The 18,739-nt window shown below is 39.5% G+C and overlaps 2 protein-coding genes and 1 long non-coding RNA gene across 7 annotated transcripts in view; 1 reads left to right on the forward strand and 2 right to left on the reverse strand.

Annotated features, from left to right (window-relative positions):
* The first annotated feature begins 28 nt into the window (after window positions 1-28).
* On the forward strand, window positions 29-4,720 carry LOC130572140 (uncharacterized). 2 transcript variants are annotated; one of them, XR_008965179.1, is made up of 4 exons: window positions 29-344; window positions 687-821; window positions 2,409-2,722; window positions 3,006-4,720. It is a non-coding gene; the product is annotated as an uncharacterized LOC130572140 (long non-coding RNA). The 2 variants fall into 2 exon arrangements; XR_008965178.1 differs by lacking the exon at window positions 29-344 and having other exon boundaries at window positions 432-821.
* A 3,374-nt stretch (window positions 4,721-8,094) lies between these two features.
* On the reverse strand, window positions 8,095-14,055 carry HINT3 (histidine triad nucleotide binding protein 3). Its single transcript, XM_057363607.1, has 5 exons — window positions 13,859-14,055; window positions 13,344-13,461; window positions 11,980-12,049; window positions 11,070-11,196; window positions 8,095-9,810 (listed from the first exon to the last, which is right to left on the reverse strand). The coding sequence occupies exons 1-5, from the start codon at window positions 14,012-14,014 to the stop codon at window positions 9,763-9,765; spliced, it is 519 nt and encodes a 172-aa protein (XP_057219590.1). The 5' UTR covers window positions 14,015-14,055; the 3' UTR covers window positions 8,095-9,762.
* A 1,787-nt stretch (window positions 14,056-15,842) lies between these two features.
* The window catches only part of NCOA7 (nuclear receptor coactivator 7), an 84,396-nt gene continuing 81,499 nt past the window's right edge, over window positions 15,843-18,739 (reverse strand). For all 4 annotated transcript variants that reach the window (XM_057363611.1, XM_057363609.1, XM_057363610.1 and 1 more), the window contains one exon: window positions 15,843-18,103. In XM_057363611.1, the coding sequence (XP_057219594.1) occupies window positions 17,968-18,103 (136 nt within the window). In that variant the 3' untranslated portion in view covers window positions 15,843-17,967. The remainder of the gene's footprint in view (window positions 18,104-18,739) is intronic.

Raw genomic sequence — 18,739 nt, forward strand, 5'->3', positions numbered from 1 at the left:
TGAAGCGCCGGGAGCGGGGTACGGGGCTGTGGGAACCCCTCAGGAAGTAGTCCTCATTTCATCTCCTTATCATCCTTCTTGTGGTTGTATTTTGCGTGTGCTTTATCACGCACGCCACGTGTCAATACAGCAGTGCCTGCGTATGGTTTATAAATAACTCCGTGTACACTGGGGACACGCTCTCTCAGGGGTGTTTCGCTGCCAGGGGCGCGCTGCGGCCTCTCCCGGCCACGTTTAAGAATGTGAAGCATTAGATAACATTAAGAATTAACAGGTGCCAAAGGAGTCGCGTTCGTTTTTCCGTGGGAAGGAGGTCAGCGCCGGCGGCATGGGTGTCGGAGCAGGTAGAGACACATTCCCAGGAAAGGGGCAGAGGAGTGGCGGTCCGACAGAGGGGCAAAAAGGGGTTTGTCTTGCGGATTATATTTTATTTTAATATCTAGTCTTGATAATTGAAATCCCGCACTCACTGATCTCTCTGTTGTGTTGAGCTGAAAGGTTCGGCTTATCCAGATTTTGATAAGCTGTTTATTAGGACCAGGCCAGCTCAGCAGTGAACTCATGTTCTGTGTTTTATGTACTGATTTTGGACAGTTTTTATTTCTAGATGGCTAAGATCTTGCTCATGACCTGTGAGCACTGTGTGGAACACCTTCTTTACGCATCTCCATAATCTCATCCTGCAGCTTCTCCAGTTATCCCTTCCTGCAGTAATCAGAAGTGAGGTTACTGTGAAGCTTTAGCCCTGATGACTGACAAGAAAGCAACCTAAAGTGACCTGGCAGCTAAACAGAAGCTTTCCTAGAAGAGAATGAAAAGAGGTAGATGTGGACTCATTCACCTCAGCAGCTGAGTGCTGATACCCAGCAATAAACACATTGAACTGCTGACAAACCCTGCAAGCCCAAGATTGCTTACAAAAATCCTGGAATTGCTGAGAGAGCTTTAGTGGAAGAAGTCTGCTTTTGTTTTTTCAATCTGCCTCACTTTAAAATTCTTAGTTGTATAGCTTCCATTTTAGAAACTTCTTAGAAGGGGTGGTTGGTATTATTTTTAAGCTTAATCTCTTTGAAACAGGCTTTTRCTTATTTATCTGCACTGCTTTACCTTCAGGGTATTGCTGTCTGTTCTCACAAGGTGAATGAATACCTGTTTTTCACTGCTACTGACTCCTACAGAAGACTTTAACAAAAGTCCTTTTTTATTTATTGCTTTTGATTTGAGGATTCATGCAAAATCTCTGGCAGTGTATACAAGTTGCTCAGCTTAGTTTGAAAGTGAATGTACATTATGAAGTAAGATTTACGGGGTATTTRATTCTAACATAGAAACAAAACACTTTTCAATTGCTATGTTTGGAAATGGAACATACATTCTTTTAATGCCACTGAAGAGAATCAAGAAGTTTGTTAGTGTGAATGTGGAGAAGTCATCTTAAAAACATTACATAACTAATTTAGTGAGGGAAAGGAAGAAAAAATTCCCTTCTAAGCCTTCAGGGTAATTTTATATATACAAAGTGTAATTACTCAATTTGAAATTTATCCAGGAAGCTATAATTAACCACCTTTCTCTCAAAAAATATAACAATGGGATCATACGACAATCATGAGTTTCAATTTAAAAATGAGAGACCAATAATGAAAAGCCATTATTTCATGTGTGCTGTTGCTTATTATTCCCAATTCCTTTTTGCAGCGATTATGTTGCCACTCTTCTTGTTCTGTGCACTCTTGTAAATGCAGAGGCAACACAAGTGTTTTGTGACCTACAGGTTCTGCTGGGCCATTTGGTGAACGCTGTCGCTGCTCACGGGTTCATGTGCTAACAGCACCAACATGTCCATGTGGGCCATCAAATCTTGCTTTTAAAATAATCATATTTTCAAAAAACAAAAATAACAAATCTACATAATTTAGTTAAACTGTTCAGAATTTGCATTTCTGTCCACTTCCCCATAGAAAATCCAGCACTGATCCTGTGTTTTAWCTTCAAATGTCCGTAAAAGTATCAGCTCTACTTACGTGCTACCTGGAAATTCCAGTTTGCATATTTCAACAGGTGAACGATACGACCCGGCAAAGACATGRTTATAGCACATGCAGATCTCTGTAGGTATATAAAAGTCTGTCCCCAGTTCATCAGACTCTGCACAGACAATCCACAATCTAAACCCATAGAATGCCACAGGTGGGGGGCAGCCCTCAAACCGGGAGTGGGAAGGGACTTGCACCTCTGGAGTGCCATCTCCCTCCCTGCAGCCGGCCCTTGGGCTGTAGCCGGCAGACATGGCTGTGCAGCACAGCCTTTTAAGGGAGAACAATCTATTCTGCCTTTGTCTTCTTCACTAAATAGGGTGCTGCARACAGCGACGCACTCGCTAACTGGATTTTTACTTCTCCTTGCAGTGCCTGATGAGGAAAATCCCCCTGCTCCCACCATGTGTTGGCGTTTCGGCTCCAGATAATATTTTCTGTACATAATAGCTTCCACTGTCCGAGGGAACCTTGTCGGCACGGCGTGAATTTGTCCACCTTTATTCAGCGCCCAGGCAGGAGAAAGGCTTCCCACCCCCGTGCATGGGTTGGTGTGCGGCTGCTGCCGCTCGGGAATGGTTTGTTCACTCCCCAGCTCAGCCAGCACAACATCAGATTGTTTGGGAAGTCAGCGGGGCTGCCGGCTGCCAGGATAAAGTTCTTGAAAAGGCGTCATTGCGAGAAGAGTGAGTACTGCACTATGTATTGCACGGAGGCTGCGGGGTTTSCTCGGTAACTGCGGAACCGGTGGAGCATCGTGTAACCTTGTAAGCATAACTTACTGCCCTGTGCTCCTACATTAGTTCTGAATTTCAGCTGAATCACTTTTGCTTTCTTCATTGCTATAGAATCACGGGTGGACTTAACAAAATCTTCAGATGTTTAATGTCTTTTTCAGCAGCCTTGCCTCSTACTCGGGCAAAACTCTTTCAAAAAATACCAGGCTGATTTGTTGTTTTTCCTTCCCAGCTGACAGTGCACACAGGAACCACAGTTATAGCCAGTCACTGATTCGTTTCCTGGTTTCTGCTTGAGTGCCATAAAAYATTTTCAAGTAATGGAAGGGGATAAAGGGCAAAATGCTAAAGCTACCGGTGCCGTGGGTGACCTGAGGAGAAGTTGGCAGACCTGGGCAGAGGATCACATTGAGTATCAGAGGAAGAATCCGTTCAGCAGTGACGACAGGTTTGCATCTAAACCTGTGCGTACTCACAGAGGAGATCCTACCTATGGGAGACCCCCTGAAGGGTCTCGGACAGAGCAGAGAGGSAAAGATGCTCACTCACACGTGGGTAAGGAAGTAGAAGAGCTCTGCTTGATCATCAGAAGAACTGGAGAGGTGGGAGAAGATGGACAYGTGAGCGTGACATTTGGGCAGCTGTTTGAAACATACGTGACTATTTCCAATAAAGTAGTGGGAATCTTGTTAAGAGCCAGAAAACATGGYCTAGTTCATTTTGAAGGTGAAATGCTTTGGCAAGGAAAAGATGATGATGTGGTCATCACTTTACTACAATAAGGCTTTGTCATGGAATGAACTTTGCTGCAGGGTTCTATTTGGAAAAAACTTACCTAGATACCATCTTGACAGGTTTTGATTACAGAATTTCAACTCAGCTACCTACTGGSACACAAGCAGGAGAAGGAAATGGGTGAGAAGGTTAAAGCATATTTTTGTTAAAATGGTATATTTGGACAGAAATCACAACTTAGGAGCTAGTTCAACTCACATTGGATTGTCCTTATCTACTATCAAGTGTATGACAGTTCYTTTAATAACTCAGCTGGCTTACTGCTTTTAGGTTACTGCGAGTATAAATCTAGCTTGCTATCGTACAACACTGGTTCTTGCAGATTGTGAAATGCYTACTGCATGGGAGAATGGGATTTGTAAAATGTGGAATTGAAAACTCTYGTGGGAATTAAAATACTTCTTCAAACAAAGAGCCTAGTATACAACAAAAGTTTAGGTTCAATTTCACATGGGTAAACTGAATAAATGGAGGTTATTTTCATGAAGTAGATGGAAATTCCCAAACTTACAAGAATATCACAGCAAGRATATTTTATGGTTCCTAAATTAGTTGCATCTTGCTTCTGTTTTGGAGAGCTGCACTAGTTCTGGTATTTAATAGTCTAATATTGCAATTGTATCTTCTTCAAACCTTCTGTATCTCTTGTTCTTTTTCTTCTGTATCTCACACCATTTTTACCGGTTCTGTTCCTCTAACACTATGGAAAAAGTTCTCAAAGGTCTGCACCCTTTTTGGTGAATTCAGCTATACTCCTTCGTAGAAGGCAGGGTACCACAATTTAAAGATGTAAAAGTGAACAGAAACTCTGTATTGGGGCACCTGTGCATTCATAAGGGAAAAAAAGGCTCTTCCTTCTCCAAAATGTAGCAATGCTTTTTACAAGAGGAGAGTAGAAATACTGTATGACAAAATGGATAAATAGAAGTATAGCAGCACAGTCCCATATCTCGTTTACCTGCTTTCAGAGCACAGTTGTGAGCTCTCCAGGCTGTTGAAAAGAAAAATAAAGGATTGGTAATATTAAATAATTGTAATAGTGCTATGGAAAATAATCAGGAGCTGTATTTACAATAGCTGTCACCAATAAAGCTGTATACTTAGAAATCTAAAGTTCTATTTTTTTATCCGTGTAAATAAGAGCTTCTGTGTGGTGTTGTGGTGTTCACTACTTGATGGGTCTTTAAGGTAAGATACTCTCTTACATCAAAAGGATATTAAAATTTAATATAAATTATGAACTTGATAAAAGTGATGTGTTATTTTATCCTATTTATATAAAAGAACTTCTATTGCAAAAAGCCTAAAAGAATGGGGTTTTGTTTTGATATTTTCATCCAATGGCGATTTGCATCAAACCCAAGTCTTTTGACTGAGGATTTCATTATTGCCCTGCCTCTTTTTTTTTTTTTTTTTCTGGTGGAAAGATGACGAAAATAGAAAAAAAAGGGAAGAAATTAATGTGCTGAATTAAGTGTATCTGGGGAACAGGGGAGTCAGATACAGGTAGAGAATGAGTTTTAATCGCCACATAATTTTACCACATTGGAAAATGGGGAATATGTTCTGCACCAGGCACTGCTGGTGTATTTCCTTAGGTTTCAGGCCCACTGCTTCTTTGTAAACAAATCTACATCTTGCAGCTGAAAACAAGACATGCASTTTGTGATCTTAGCATATCTACAATGCTTTGTTCTTTTTGAAAAGTATTTCTTGCCAAATGACATGAGCACACATCAGGGTATTTCAGCACCCTTTAGAGGAAGTCTATGCATACATTTGGATTTCAAAATAAATTGAGCTTTTTATAATGCAGCTATGGAATGAGTTTTGTTTGATTCTAAGAATGCTGAAATCCACTCAATTCTGCTGTASTGTTAGCTCACAACTTGCAGGAAGCAGCATCAGGCACTTCAAGTGTCACCAGCTGATAATAGGATGGCARTATCAGGAAAAATAAGATTGCTGAACACTGTACGAATAACTTATTGCAAGACTTACATGTGAGGCAGTACGTAGCCTGTRAGATGCAAGTCCAGCCCATGTAAAGTTACTAGTTTTTAATTAAGGCTGGCTCAAGTAGTGAAAGATCAGTAATCTAGGCTCTCACTGCCATGGAAGTGGTAGATGCTTGAGTACATCTGCAAGTGCTTAAAGCACACCTCTGATCAAAAGAGAGGCAGAATAAGCCCTTTAATGACATGGTCATACYTACTTTGTAAGCAATTTAAAAAACCTTGCTCTATTATTACATTTTTAATAGAACAAATGATTACTGTATTACAAAACTATTATTTATAGAGGGATGGTTTTTTTTGTAAACAATTACAGGGCCACATTTCCTACCTGCCAGCTTTAGATGAGTATTCTGGAAACAGTGACTGAAATCTGTGTGCCCATGCAGTGATTATAAACACTGAGCTGCCAAACTGGCTCAGCACACTGGTTGACAAATCCAATCTCGTGCTTCCAGCAAAAGCCAGTATTAAAAAAAAAAAAAAAAAAAAAAAAAAAAACTAAAAGATAGATAATAGAACTGGTCAGCTTGCCCACCAGCACTCTGCAGAATAAAAAATTACTCCCGAAGCCTGTATAGTCATGAACGCATCATATCTAATGCATGTGACTCGGTTTAGCTGCAAGTTTAAAAAAATTACCATTCTTCATCTGTGATGTGATTAGATTAACATCCACAGATGAAACAGGAATTTAAACTTTTCAACATGTAACTTATTTTTTCAGTAGGTTCCCATTAGAGTAAATGGAACAGATTTTTTTTTTTTTTGCAAAAACTGTAGCATGTGAGGAGTTTCAGCATTACAGATTATTTRGAGTAGTAAGTAAACTCCAACCTTCTAAAAGGCGTTCTTGCCCTACTAAGTATCTTTCAGCTCTTTAAACCTCTCCTAAACTTCATTTTGTGACAGATTCTGTCAGTGGTCTTTCCTCTCCTTCCAGTTGAAGTCTGTAAACTCTGCATTTGTTTTGGACTGTACATCATATAGAGATTATCTGTGGATTGTCTTGTCAAACACTGAAGGCACTTTAACCCTTTCAATAAATGTTGCTCATTAGTTTGAAATGACAGAGGTTTTATCCAGTATTTCACTGTTTCCAAGTTTGTCAGATTTCAAATACAATTTTCACTGTTTTGCTTCCATTTTCCTGCTTTTATTTACAACTCACACTTAAAAAGACTTTGGAAAGGTCTGAGGAGTTATTACCAATTAAGCACAATTTCTTTTTAACAGCATTGTGTGTGTATCTGTTTCATCCTTCCAGAGCGAGCAGTTAGTACTTCAGCATAAAAGCATTATTCTCTGGGTTCGCATTAGGTTGGGAGTTTATGTAAAACAAKTGAGCAAAACAGTACAAATAAAGCTTTGTCATTCCTAAACATGAGGTCAAAAAAGCAGCTTTTCTCAGGACTGCTAATACTGGATCGAAGAACAGAGCCAGCAGCAGTGGCTAAACAACTTTACTCCTCCAGGCTCTTGGAGAGTAAGAGCTTCTGAATTCATTCTCTTTATTGATCTTTGCTCCTTGGAAAGCTGWACAAATGATTTCTGAAGTTTCAAAATTACTAAAAGCTTCATAGAAGACAGTGACATAACTATTGGAACCTGCTCACTGCCTCTTCCATGGGCTAGCCAGTTATTCAGAAATGTATTTGAAGTATTAGGATAAGCTTTTCAGAAAGTATTTCTTCACCTAATTAAAAAAATTATCTGYGGAGTCCAAGAATGCTTGTCAATGCAGAGGGAAAACAGACCACAGTTCTGTGCTAAAAAACACTTAACGAGAGGCTGAGCATTCCTCTCAGTAATTAGTGTGCCTCTATTTAATGCTTTGTTGTTTCAGCAATTTTGAACCCTGTCTTTCGCTGTCAGGAAACATGGGAATTCCCCATCTTGCTCATCAGCAAAAGTCTGGAAGCTACATTATACCCAAATTTTTACCTTTCCCATTAATAGGACCCTTCTCCAAATTTAAGATATAGAAGTTGGCCTTTGTGCTTTTGTGTTCATTTGGCAACAGTCTGTCTAGGATGGAGGTAAATTCCTWCAGAGCATCCCAGGTTTTGGGTGTGACTGGAAAGGAAGGGTGTTGGTGACATACAAGTTCTGGTGATTGCTGAGCAGTGTGTGCACAGCATCAGGACCTTCTCTTTTTCCTGTTCTSCCCCTCCAGTAGGCAAAAAGCTTGGAGAGACCACAACCTGCACACCTAACACAGGCCAGCAGGGATATTCCATGACATAYATTGTCTGGAATAAAAGCTGAGGAAAGGGCTTTTTTGGGGGAGCGGTGGGGGCCATTGCTACTGGACTGATTGTGGGAGGTCAKGAGTGAATACCTTTGCTTTTTTCTTCCCCTTTCCTTTACACATTAAACTGTCTTTATCTCAACCCATGAGTTTTCTTTTGGTCTTTCTATTCTCCCATCCCACTGGGGTGAGGGCTGAAGAGTGAGGAAAGGGCTATCTAGGGTCAACCCACACAGTCAACTATTCMACTGCACTGGAAAATCATTCCAAGATTAGCGTTTATTCTACTTATCAGTCCTTTTTGACAACAGTTCATGTTAKTATCTTAAATATTATGTCACAGTTTAGTATAGTTACATAAATTAATTACAGATCAGAACCCATACACAGTAGTRATTCTTGAAAATCCTTAATGTTCAGGTGTTTCATTAAGTTAGGAAGTTCAAACCGCCTCATCTATTGCAGTCAAAGTTCAGTGGCTTTAAGTCACACTTTTCCTTCCAAATGTCACAAATTAAAAACCCCAAAGGGTGGCAAATGACATGTGAGTGCCCACTAATAAGAACAAGACATCAGGAAGAGGCTCTTAAGAGAGACAGGGGTGTCAACTCTTCCAGGTGGAAAATGCTGTTCTTCAGAAGAGTGCAGACTCTCAGAAGTACTGTAAGAATATTACAGTACACTGTATCACTAAGGCAACAGGTGCTGGATCYGTGGAAAACAGAGAAACTTTTATGTTCAGGGAAGCTTGCAGGTGCAACATTCTCACCTCAGCTGCATCTGAATGCATCAGGCAAGGGCACTTGGTTAGTTCAGCACCAAGACGTGCTCTGTGAACAAAGAAAATCCACTCCATGTGTTCTGGAGTTTTAACTTTCCAAACAGTCTGCCTTATTATGGTATTGAAAAACAAGTGCTAGCATTCCTGATTAGAGTCATGCAGCAAAGGCAAATGTTCAGCAGGTTCCTTAAGCAACTTGGCATGTTCCAATTTTGGGCTGAGTCCCTGCTATYCCAAAGTCAAATCACATTGCTCTTATGTAAGCCTGCCACACACACACTGCATTTAAGACCAGCTTCTCTTATGACTTCATTTATAATCCAAATTCAGCCAAGCATTAGTAATCTCCAAGGGACTTCCAGTGAGAATTGGAAAATCAGAAAATCTGGGTTTTTCAATCTACTGCCATGCAGAATTTTAAAACATTAAATCCATTTTTCTGAACTCTTCACATTTTCTGTAAACATATAATAACTAATTTCAAATATTGTGCACATAAGATGGAAAAAATCTTTAAATCTATTTACATATAAACTATATACTATGTTATACAGCATTATCACATCTTGGGAACATATTGTATTGACATTTACGGTGTCACTGTGATGCAAACGAGGCAGGTAACATTGAACGGTTTTAGCACCAGAAAGTCAGTACTGTATTTTCAGCAATGTACCTACTCATTACTAGGCATATGTAACACATCATACAAATGCAGATGGGAACAAATGTTTGAAATGTTACCTGCCATCCCAGAATAATTATTCTTGAACATGAAAGCTTGATTCCGCAACAAATACTCCCTTTGGCACTGTTCACATGCTGTTAGTTGTAACTTGTTGCCTTGGTTGCAATACATTCTGTTGCTACACTTTGCCTTTTAATAGGAAAAGTTCTCTGCCTGTGTGCATGTGTTTGTGTAGATGATGTATACATATACACAAATACAAAATTATAACTGAAATACATCATGCTATTGCCAGGGAAGCATACAGACTGAAGTATCCAAATGGAAGAATTAGGTTGGCAGCTACAAATTCTCTATTTCCTCATAAGGAACTAAAGCTTTTTTTATCCTGGGATATTATTGGCAACATCAAACTGTGCAACCTTAAATCAGAGCTCAAAGACCAAACAACACAAGCTTTCAGCTGGCAGCATTTTCAGTTTGCAATCTCTCGATCAGTTGTTCAGCCTATGAAAGAGAGAAATCAATGCATTAACACCATGAGCCTTCAGTTTAGTGAAAATTCCATTTTATAAACAGTGACACTAACAGAGCATTTGCTTTTTACTTTTTTTCACTTTTTTTCAGACAGTAAAAATGCAATCAGCTTCTTAAGGTAGAAGCATCTCAACAGGACTTCAGTAGTTACTGCAGTTTATTTACAAATAAACCATGTAGCTACTGAAAATTATATTATCTGAACCCTGTTTGGCATTCTTAAACCATATTCAAGACACTGTAATTGAAAAAAAACAAATTAAAACCATGACCAACACAAGTACATTTTCCAACTTGACAACAGAGCAAAATACCTTTCAAAGTGCATTCATACTGGATAGCTGGACTTAGTATGGATCTGCCTGAACTAATCCAAGATACTAAATAGTAAAACTACACAGCTGTATGTGTTTGAGGGACAAATATTTGTAAGATGCTCAATAACTCAGCAGACACATCTGCTATTTGTGAGCAAGGCGTGATCTTCAGCAAGGTCCCACTGTGAAGAAGATGTGTTTCTTCTCTTTAAGTAAAAAGCTGTCTATAACCTTTATATGAAACAGATCTTTTTCAGCAACTTTGATTTGGGAATGTGCAATGGTACCAGGATGCTGCATCTGCCTTGCCAAGGTAGGTGCTTTGCTGTATCAAAGCAGTGAAAATGAGGTTTAGATCTCAAGAGWGATTTTCAAAGTGCTTTAGTCAATRTCAGTTCAGTCTCATTGCTAAYCTCTACTGACATAAATCAGTACAAACAATGTTTTTGTAAAGMAAATACTTGGTTTAGTCTAATAATGGCAAGATGAGAAAAAACATATGAAGTGATAAATGCCATCATTAGGTGGCTGTGGTTTTACCTACACAGGATTAACCAGGSTATGTGCAAAACAGTCCATCACATTTGAATATATCCTTTTAAACTAAAACCCAAATACTTACAGAGTGTCCACAGAAGCACATCACAGAGCCTGAGCTTCAGGCAAGATCCAGAACTATTGTACTGTTTGTTGTTATTAGCACTCCATTCCCCTTAATAAGYATAAACATTAAGGTTTTTACCTTTATTTTTTCTCAAACATTAAATGCAAAATATACATAATTAAGAATTAATGTAACAACAAAAATGATTGGTCAGAGAATTTTTGGACACAGTTGAAAAGTTGGAAAGACATGGCATTTTCAGCTCACAATTGAAAACCTATTGCAAAGCTCAACTGCACTACACTTACCGTGATAAACCAGTAGGAATTGATTCTGTAGTAGATCCTGGATAAGAATCCCAGCTGACTGGCTGGGGCCAGGACATGAAGATGCAAATGGGCTATCGAGCAGAACGGAGGCCAGTGAAAACCCATTCTTCAGAAAGAGAAAGAAGTACAAGACAATGGTGATGTTAATTCAGGAAGAAGTGCAAGGTTAATTCAGAAAGAATCACAGGTTGTTTAACATGATCCACAGAACTAACAGTTCATCACATTTTCATTGTACATAAAAGTAAGAATAAAAATATGCCCTTTTATTATACCACAAAAAAAAGCTTTTAAGAAGCCCATTAACTTTCTCCTTCACATCTCTGTCTTTAAGACACATTTTTTCAGGAAGGAGTTAAAAGAAAAAGTATCTTAAATGTACCCTATCTAGTTTTCAGCTGGAAAGCCAACTATCAATTTTAATCATGAAGACCCAGTTCTCTATTTCTCTACACTACTTAGATTAYGTTACAGTTTATTTCAGCTGTATTTATATTGCTGGTGTGATTGAAACAAAATGTARTGCCCTGATTCAATAGGCCCAAGTTTAACTCTCTTCTGGCATCTAGGATTTGGAGCATATTTGCAGTACATAATGAAAAAGCAGCCTCTTCCTAAGTTGTCTGAAGTGTCCTCCCTATTCCAAGATGTGTTCAAGAAAGAATCTCAGAGCTGCAACACAATTTGTGAATAAAAAGTTTATATTCAATCAGAAAAAAATGTTTATATTCAATGCCAGCAGATTTTAATTGAGAAGTCATGCAGTAARTGAAYGTAGACCTAATTTCTTCAATAAATCACAGTGGAAGATCTTCCACTATCTCTAAAGTAACCTTCTGTAAAGTAAAAAACACACTCAATAGAAAGATGGAAAGCTTCAAATACATACCTTACGTCATTCAAGTCACTAAAATTATTTTTCTGGAGAACAGCTTTTCCAACTTCCATCATTCTYTTCACTATTAAAAGAMAAATTTCATTTTAAAAAGGTATTCTTCAGAAATACTAAATTCAACAGACTGATTACTTTGARAAAACAGACATGTTTTTTTCTAATTATAAACACTCTAACTACTCCTAGTCAAACAAGACAATCAGGAGACTGTGTGCAATGATTTACTTGAAAATTGCCACTGATACCAACTTCCACTCCTGCAATGCTTTTCAGTGTTACATTATTCWAAGAACTTTGGCCAAAGCCATCCTATCACCACACCCTTATTAAAAAACCCAACAAGTACTGATCACAATGATGACTTTACACTAATTCCAGTGTTGTATCTCTACACAGCTACAGGACTTTGATCTCCAGGTCCTGAGAAGCCTGGAGTAAATTTCAGAGAGGGTACATAAATTTAAATTAAAATAAAATCGTCAGTCTTTCTTATTACTAGGACAGTTTCATTACCACTGCACAATGCAGCAACCCTAATACAAAAACCTCAAGGCAGAAGTCAGAAGAATTGCCTTGAAGCCAAACACATACAGAAGTTTTTTTTCTGGAGAAAAAACTATGTTTACAAGAGAAATACAGTGATGCAAGATTTGAAAAGTGCAACCATTATTATTTTCTTGTATCATGTAAATACAATTTGCCCTAAGGTGGAATCTCTTCATGGCTGCAGTTTCTTCTGTTACTCAACACACTTAGGCATATCTTGTGAAACAAGTTCTAGGACAATGTCTTCCTAAGGGAAAAGAAAAAAAACAAGCAACCCAAACAAGCCTAGTAACAATAATCATAGCTTCAATATTTTAGAATTTTATTTTTTAAAAAAAATTTTAAGTTTCCTGGAACACCATTTCCTGTTTTCATCTGTCACTCCCTTATGTCCTGACAAATAATGTAGCACTTAATTGAAAGTACACATTTTATGAACTTCTTCTGTAAGCTTTTAAAATTGCATATACGTATCTAAGGAAGTGCAATGAAACAGCACATAAATGCTTTAAAAATAAAGCTGTACTTCCAACAAAGTGCAGAGGCATCTATAATCATCTGTAAACTGATGAGATCTCATGCACTCGTGCAATGCTTTTCCAGAACTGCATAAAAAAGGGTGCCTTTCTAGAACTACACACAGAATTTCCCAGAAAAGGTAAGTGCCTATCTACACTCACTCACATCAGCTAATTCCATGTTTACAAATGGTGTCCAAAGYTGTAATTTACTTGACAACACCCTATTTCAGGCTGTGAAAAGTGATTTTCCTTTAGGAAAATTCCTTAGAGTATGCACACTTTCAGCCTTACCGAGAGGTATGTGCTCTGTCTTCAGTGTTTTGCAGTTTCCCATGTGYTTCACGGGCACCACCAGGTAGTGGTGGGGGGCACCAGGTTTTATATCTCTAAAGCAAACAAGGTCTTCATCCTAAAAAAGGATGCAAATGTATTAAAATGGATTAGGACGAAGATACTGGCAAACAGTAGGTAAGAATGTCCATATTCCCCATCTCGATGCGATATCGAATATCACATTTGGCGCAACTCGCAACACAAGCCGAGGATTTTTGGAGGCAGCCTCCAGGCACGGTGCGCGTCTGCTGCTGACCTTCCGCAGTCAGGATTCCTCGGCGTCAGCCTCAAGGCTTCCGGCTGGTGTGCCAACATTTACGGAAAGCACTGTATTTTCCCTCCGATCTATATTTCCTTGCTGTGTCCGTGCAGGAGCTGAAGGCCCTCGGAGCCGCCTCACCCCGCCCGGCCTTACCGCGACCCCGGGGCCCGCCCGTGAGGGAGCGGGGAAGGAGGGCGGGCCCCTCACCCACCTCRCAGGGGAGCAGCACCGTGCCCGGCTCCTCCCGGCGGGCGATCCTGCAGAACACGCACTTCCCGTCGTAGCCTTCGCGGCCGCCATTCCCGGCTTCGCTCCCCTCAGCGGCGGCGGCGGTGGCGGCACCACCCGCGGCTTGAGGCCCGGCCATGGCGCTGCTCCCGGTGCTGCTCCCGGTGCCGCTGCCGGCCCCTCCCGCTGCCGCCGCCCCGCCCGCCCAGGGAGGAGCGCCCGGCCCCGGGAGACAGCGCTGGCACAGCCCGCTCCGCCCGCCGGGCACACGCGGAGATCCTTTGGGGTTTGCTATGAAGTTTTCACCGAAAACTGAGGACTAAAGACTGATGTTTGTTCTACCTGCGTAAACTGACAGCCCTGAAATTGTTGCCTGCTCATGACAGCTATACTAATTCACAGTCAAAGTAAGATAATTCATAGATTCACAGAATGGGTTGGGTTGGAAGGATCCTTAAAGACCGTCTATTTCTGTTAGAGAGCCAAGATGGGCATGGACACCTTTCATTGCACCAGGTTGCTCAGGGCTCCATCTGACCTGGCCTTGAACACTTTCAGGGATGGGGCRTCCACAGCCTCTCTGGGCAACCTGTTCCACCACCCTCATCCTGTCAACTGCTACTGAACCTAACAGAGGGTATTGGCAAGTRGTAGTTAGCCTTAATTTTCTAAAAATGTTCCTTTAATAATTTGTATTTAAAATCATTTGCACTAGTTCATTAGGCTAGAGCTGGAGAATCACTGACCCTGGAATTTAAATGTCTGTATACTTCAGCTCAAAAGGCACAAAGCACTTGCCCCACAGATGACAGGCTACAGGCTTTAAAAAGGTAATGAGATGAAAAATTTTGACTGAGATTTTCAAAAATGCTTGTTTTTGAAAAGCAAGTTGTGCCTGCACAAACTGGAGATGGTTAGCTATTCTACCTGAAGCAGCTCACTTGCCAGATGTGTCAACCTGCAGAGTGCTAGGTAATCCCTTTGCAATGACCTAATCTGCTCTTTTTCTCTGTTACAAACAGGCAAATCAAATCTTTACAGTTTATGAATGAGGATTATTCTAAAAGTAATTAGATTTTCCTTTACTCTAAAGCCAGCTTTGTGCAAAACATCCAGTACAAAACCTCCCCTTAAAACAGCACCAAATAAAATATCTGCAATTACCTGGCTACTGACAAGCCTGATTTGTGAGTGTGCATTTGTACACTGTCCTGGATCAAAAATCTTTATTAAAGTACCACTGAAGGAGCACATCCTTGATGGTGCAAAAACAAGCCCCTGTTCTCCCTGATAGAAAAATTACTAGTGACCATAATTTTCCAGTTACTTTAGGGAAGTTGTTACTGCCATTTCACTCGAAGCAAGGCTCAGGGATAGCATACCTACTCGGTTTCACAACTTGTTCAGTAATTGTAGTTTTCTTCTCTTAATGCCACGTCTGTATACAATGAAAACCAATAAACCCCAAGTACCAGGTACTTTTAAGACATCTTTGCCTTGCTTGGCTGGACATAAAAATATACATGAACACTTTGGAAGTATGAAAAGGGTGCACAGAAAAATTATGCACATGGACTTTTGACTTCTGGGAAGAGGTTGGTCAAAAGAGATRAGGGGATAAATGTCATTCACTACAGCTGAGAGTAGCAGCAAGAATCACCAGGTCAACTGTTTAACTGTTTCCTGGCATTTCTTAGCCCTTTGTCATGTCTCTCTCGGGGTGTATTCAAAACACAGCTCTCTTTTAGGACACACCGTGCAACAGACACAAAAAAAAACAAATCCCAAAACCAACCCCAGTAAAAGATCTAAATTCCTTATCTATGTTTATAAAATATGGTATTGCTGAAATTTTATGAGGAGGCACAAGTATTTGTCAGCATAACCTGTAATTTAAGCTGCATCCTTTCATCCTTAAAATGTTCCAAAGTTTGTGAAAAGAGAAAGCATCTGTAACAAGTTTCTGAATGCATAATTTCCTTTATTGAAAATATTGTGATAGCACTGCATTACATATATTTAATATTCATAGTTTCAAGGGTCACAGAATTTTGATTGAACAACACTGTTTTGAATACAGACCACGGCATTTAGRTATGTTCTGACAAGGATAATATAATGGAGTAAGTTGTAGGTAGCAATAGTGAAATGTATGCAAAATGTTGAACTTGGTTGGTTTCATTTTGTTTGTTGTGGGGATTTTTTGTTGTTTTTTGGGGGACTTTTTTAACTATTAAGTGGTCTTCTGCCACCATTTAAAAGAGCAAATAGTGTTAGATATTCTGGGTATCTTCAAAGCATTATGCTGTTAGCAACTTCCAAAATATTTTAAAGCATTACCAATAAGAACTTTAATTATGGCTGTAGTAGACCACAAAGAAAGGAAGTGTGAAAAGCTCACGTGCAGYGTGTTACAGGCTTACTGTGTATAGCATTGTTTTTATAGACTGTGAAATTTCTGTGCAGGATTAAGATTTAGAAATGCTTTTGAAAGAAAAGCATTGGATTTTATTTTTTTAATTATTTAATCTATTCAAAAAAGAAAGAGCAGTAACTTAACTGAGTTGCATTACTCAGTTAATAATACTCCAACATTAGACAGTACTGTTTTAATGCACASTACTGTCTCCAGAACCTGCCTTTCTCAGGACAATGAAACATTCAAGTCTAAGGGCAGGACATAWTCCTAATATTGGTTCAGCCCAGATTCTTTAAACAAAACCACAGTTTAATGGCAAAGCAGAATTCTTTAGCAAACAGTGAAGATTTCCAGTCCTCGCTCRCACTCTCCCCATTTACCAAAATTTTCATTTTGTCTTTTCAGCTTTGGCGGGGGTGAGGGAGGCAGTATCTGGTAATTTCATTAAATCCAAACAMGAATATTTAGTTGCCTGTCAAATCCTAAACCAGACTGCTGCTTGAAGTATTTTTTTAAAGTTAATTATATATGTAATTACTAGGAAAACAAGTTTTACACTAACATGATCTGGCCTGTTAGGAATGTTCTCTAAATCTCATTTGTATTTTCTCCTTAATAAATTCTTCAATTTGTAGAGAAATGCTCATAAAAGTACAGTGGGTGGCTTGTTTTGAATCGTTTGGTGGTCATACAGAAAACCAGTTATTTCTAAAAAATGTCCTTCGTAAACAGTCAAATAATACTGGGCAGGTGCTCAGAGCATGCCATCCCAATTCTGTGGACTGCARCAGAACTGATAAAGTCTACAGCAGGGGGCAGTTACCCAATGTCTCCATACACTGCCAAAATAGTAATCTATTAACAGGAATGTGACAGCAGAGTTAAGAAGAAGCACTATCCACTTTCTCCCTCATTTCAGGAAAAGAAAATGAAACAGAATTATGCACTCAAGTGTTTCTGCCAGGAAAATGAACCCTCTAATTAGGGTATAATGAAAACCACATCTCATTTACAAAATAAAAATATAAAAATGAACTTCAGAAATCAAATAAATTGATTCAGAATAAATGCCAATGCATAAGAAACCTACCTCAACAGTAATTATTTATCAAAATGAGATTTGAAACATTGAACAAAAAAACTCATAACTAATAAATTTACAAAAAAAATCTATTATACAATAACAATAAATAAAATTATTTTAAAAACATGTTCCCTTAAGTGCTGTGTACACCTATTTCTGATTCTTTTCCACGGCAAACAGTATGCTGTAGATTTTGGTAAAGTAACATTTTATTTTTGGTCAGCATTTGCATGTTGAACATAAATACACATGGAATGTACTAGATACAGTTCTTCCACAGGATCTTTTTCACAGTTACATAAAAAGTTTTCAACTTATACATCATGAATGTTTTCATAAGCATTGTATCTTCAATGGAAGAGTGTTGGTAGAGGAAGTAAAAAACATTTCAGAGTGATCTCGTACTGTTCTGTCTCTTACTGCCTCTCAAAACAAATTCTTTTATTCTTGGGTTGTTTGTTTGGTTTTTTTGCGTAGTCATGCTCTGGTACAAACTTGAGGAAAAAGCGCGTAACGTTGTGAGGCAGCCTGCACCTTCTGAATAGCTTTTAAGTGCCTAATGGATCCAGTCCTTAAGGCAGTCAGTGTTTCACTCAAATGTCCATACTTCTACGTCTTGTATTATGAAATCTTCTTTCTTAGTTAAGATGTCATTATTGAAGGTGCTGCAGGAGTTGCTTCGCCCATGATACAAATCTGCATCTAACCATAAGCCAAACCGGCCACTAGAAAGGAAATACACAACAAATCTGGTGTTATATAGAACAGTAAAAATACTGAAAGCTCTATAAACAATCAAAGAAGAGATATGGAGGAATCTAGGTGACTCTGAGGATCTCTTAGACCAAATGTGAAGAGCTCAGTCCTGGCAAAGCACTCGCCGAGAAGCTCACGGAGCAGTGCCCTTGCTTTTGGTTGCACCAGTGAGCAGAGCAGTGCGTAGSACCCTGCGAGTGCTCACAGCCCCCAGGGCCACCCGGCTGCTCCCACTGCCAGCTGTGGCTACACCAGGGCACACACCTTGGGGTCCCTCCCCTGGTGTCTGGATGTGGACAGAGCACCTTCTGGTTAGAAGGACGAGGAGGGAAGTTTATCTGCTCCTGTTGCAAATCATGCTCAGCTGTCCCATGGTGCAACCTCCAAGTAAGCTTTAACTGGCAGGAACAGCCTCAATCCTCAATTTCATACCCTCTGACCTTTGAAACTCATGACCAGATTATGCCCTGTCTGTATCCTTGCTCTGTGCAGCAACAGAAAAAATAGCTTAGTAAGAACCACATGATAAACCCTGGCAACTCATGGCAAAATTGCCATCAGGGATTATCTTCCAGAGACAAACCTCTTCAGCAATGAGTGATGTA

Source organism: Malurus melanocephalus, unplaced genomic scaffold (assembly GCF_030028575.1).
Source record: "Malurus melanocephalus ecotype Western Australia unplaced genomic scaffold, MMel_1.1 scaffold_29, whole genome shotgun sequence".
In the NCBI taxonomy this organism is placed as follows: Eukaryota; Metazoa; Chordata; class Aves; order Passeriformes; family Maluridae; genus Malurus; species Malurus melanocephalus.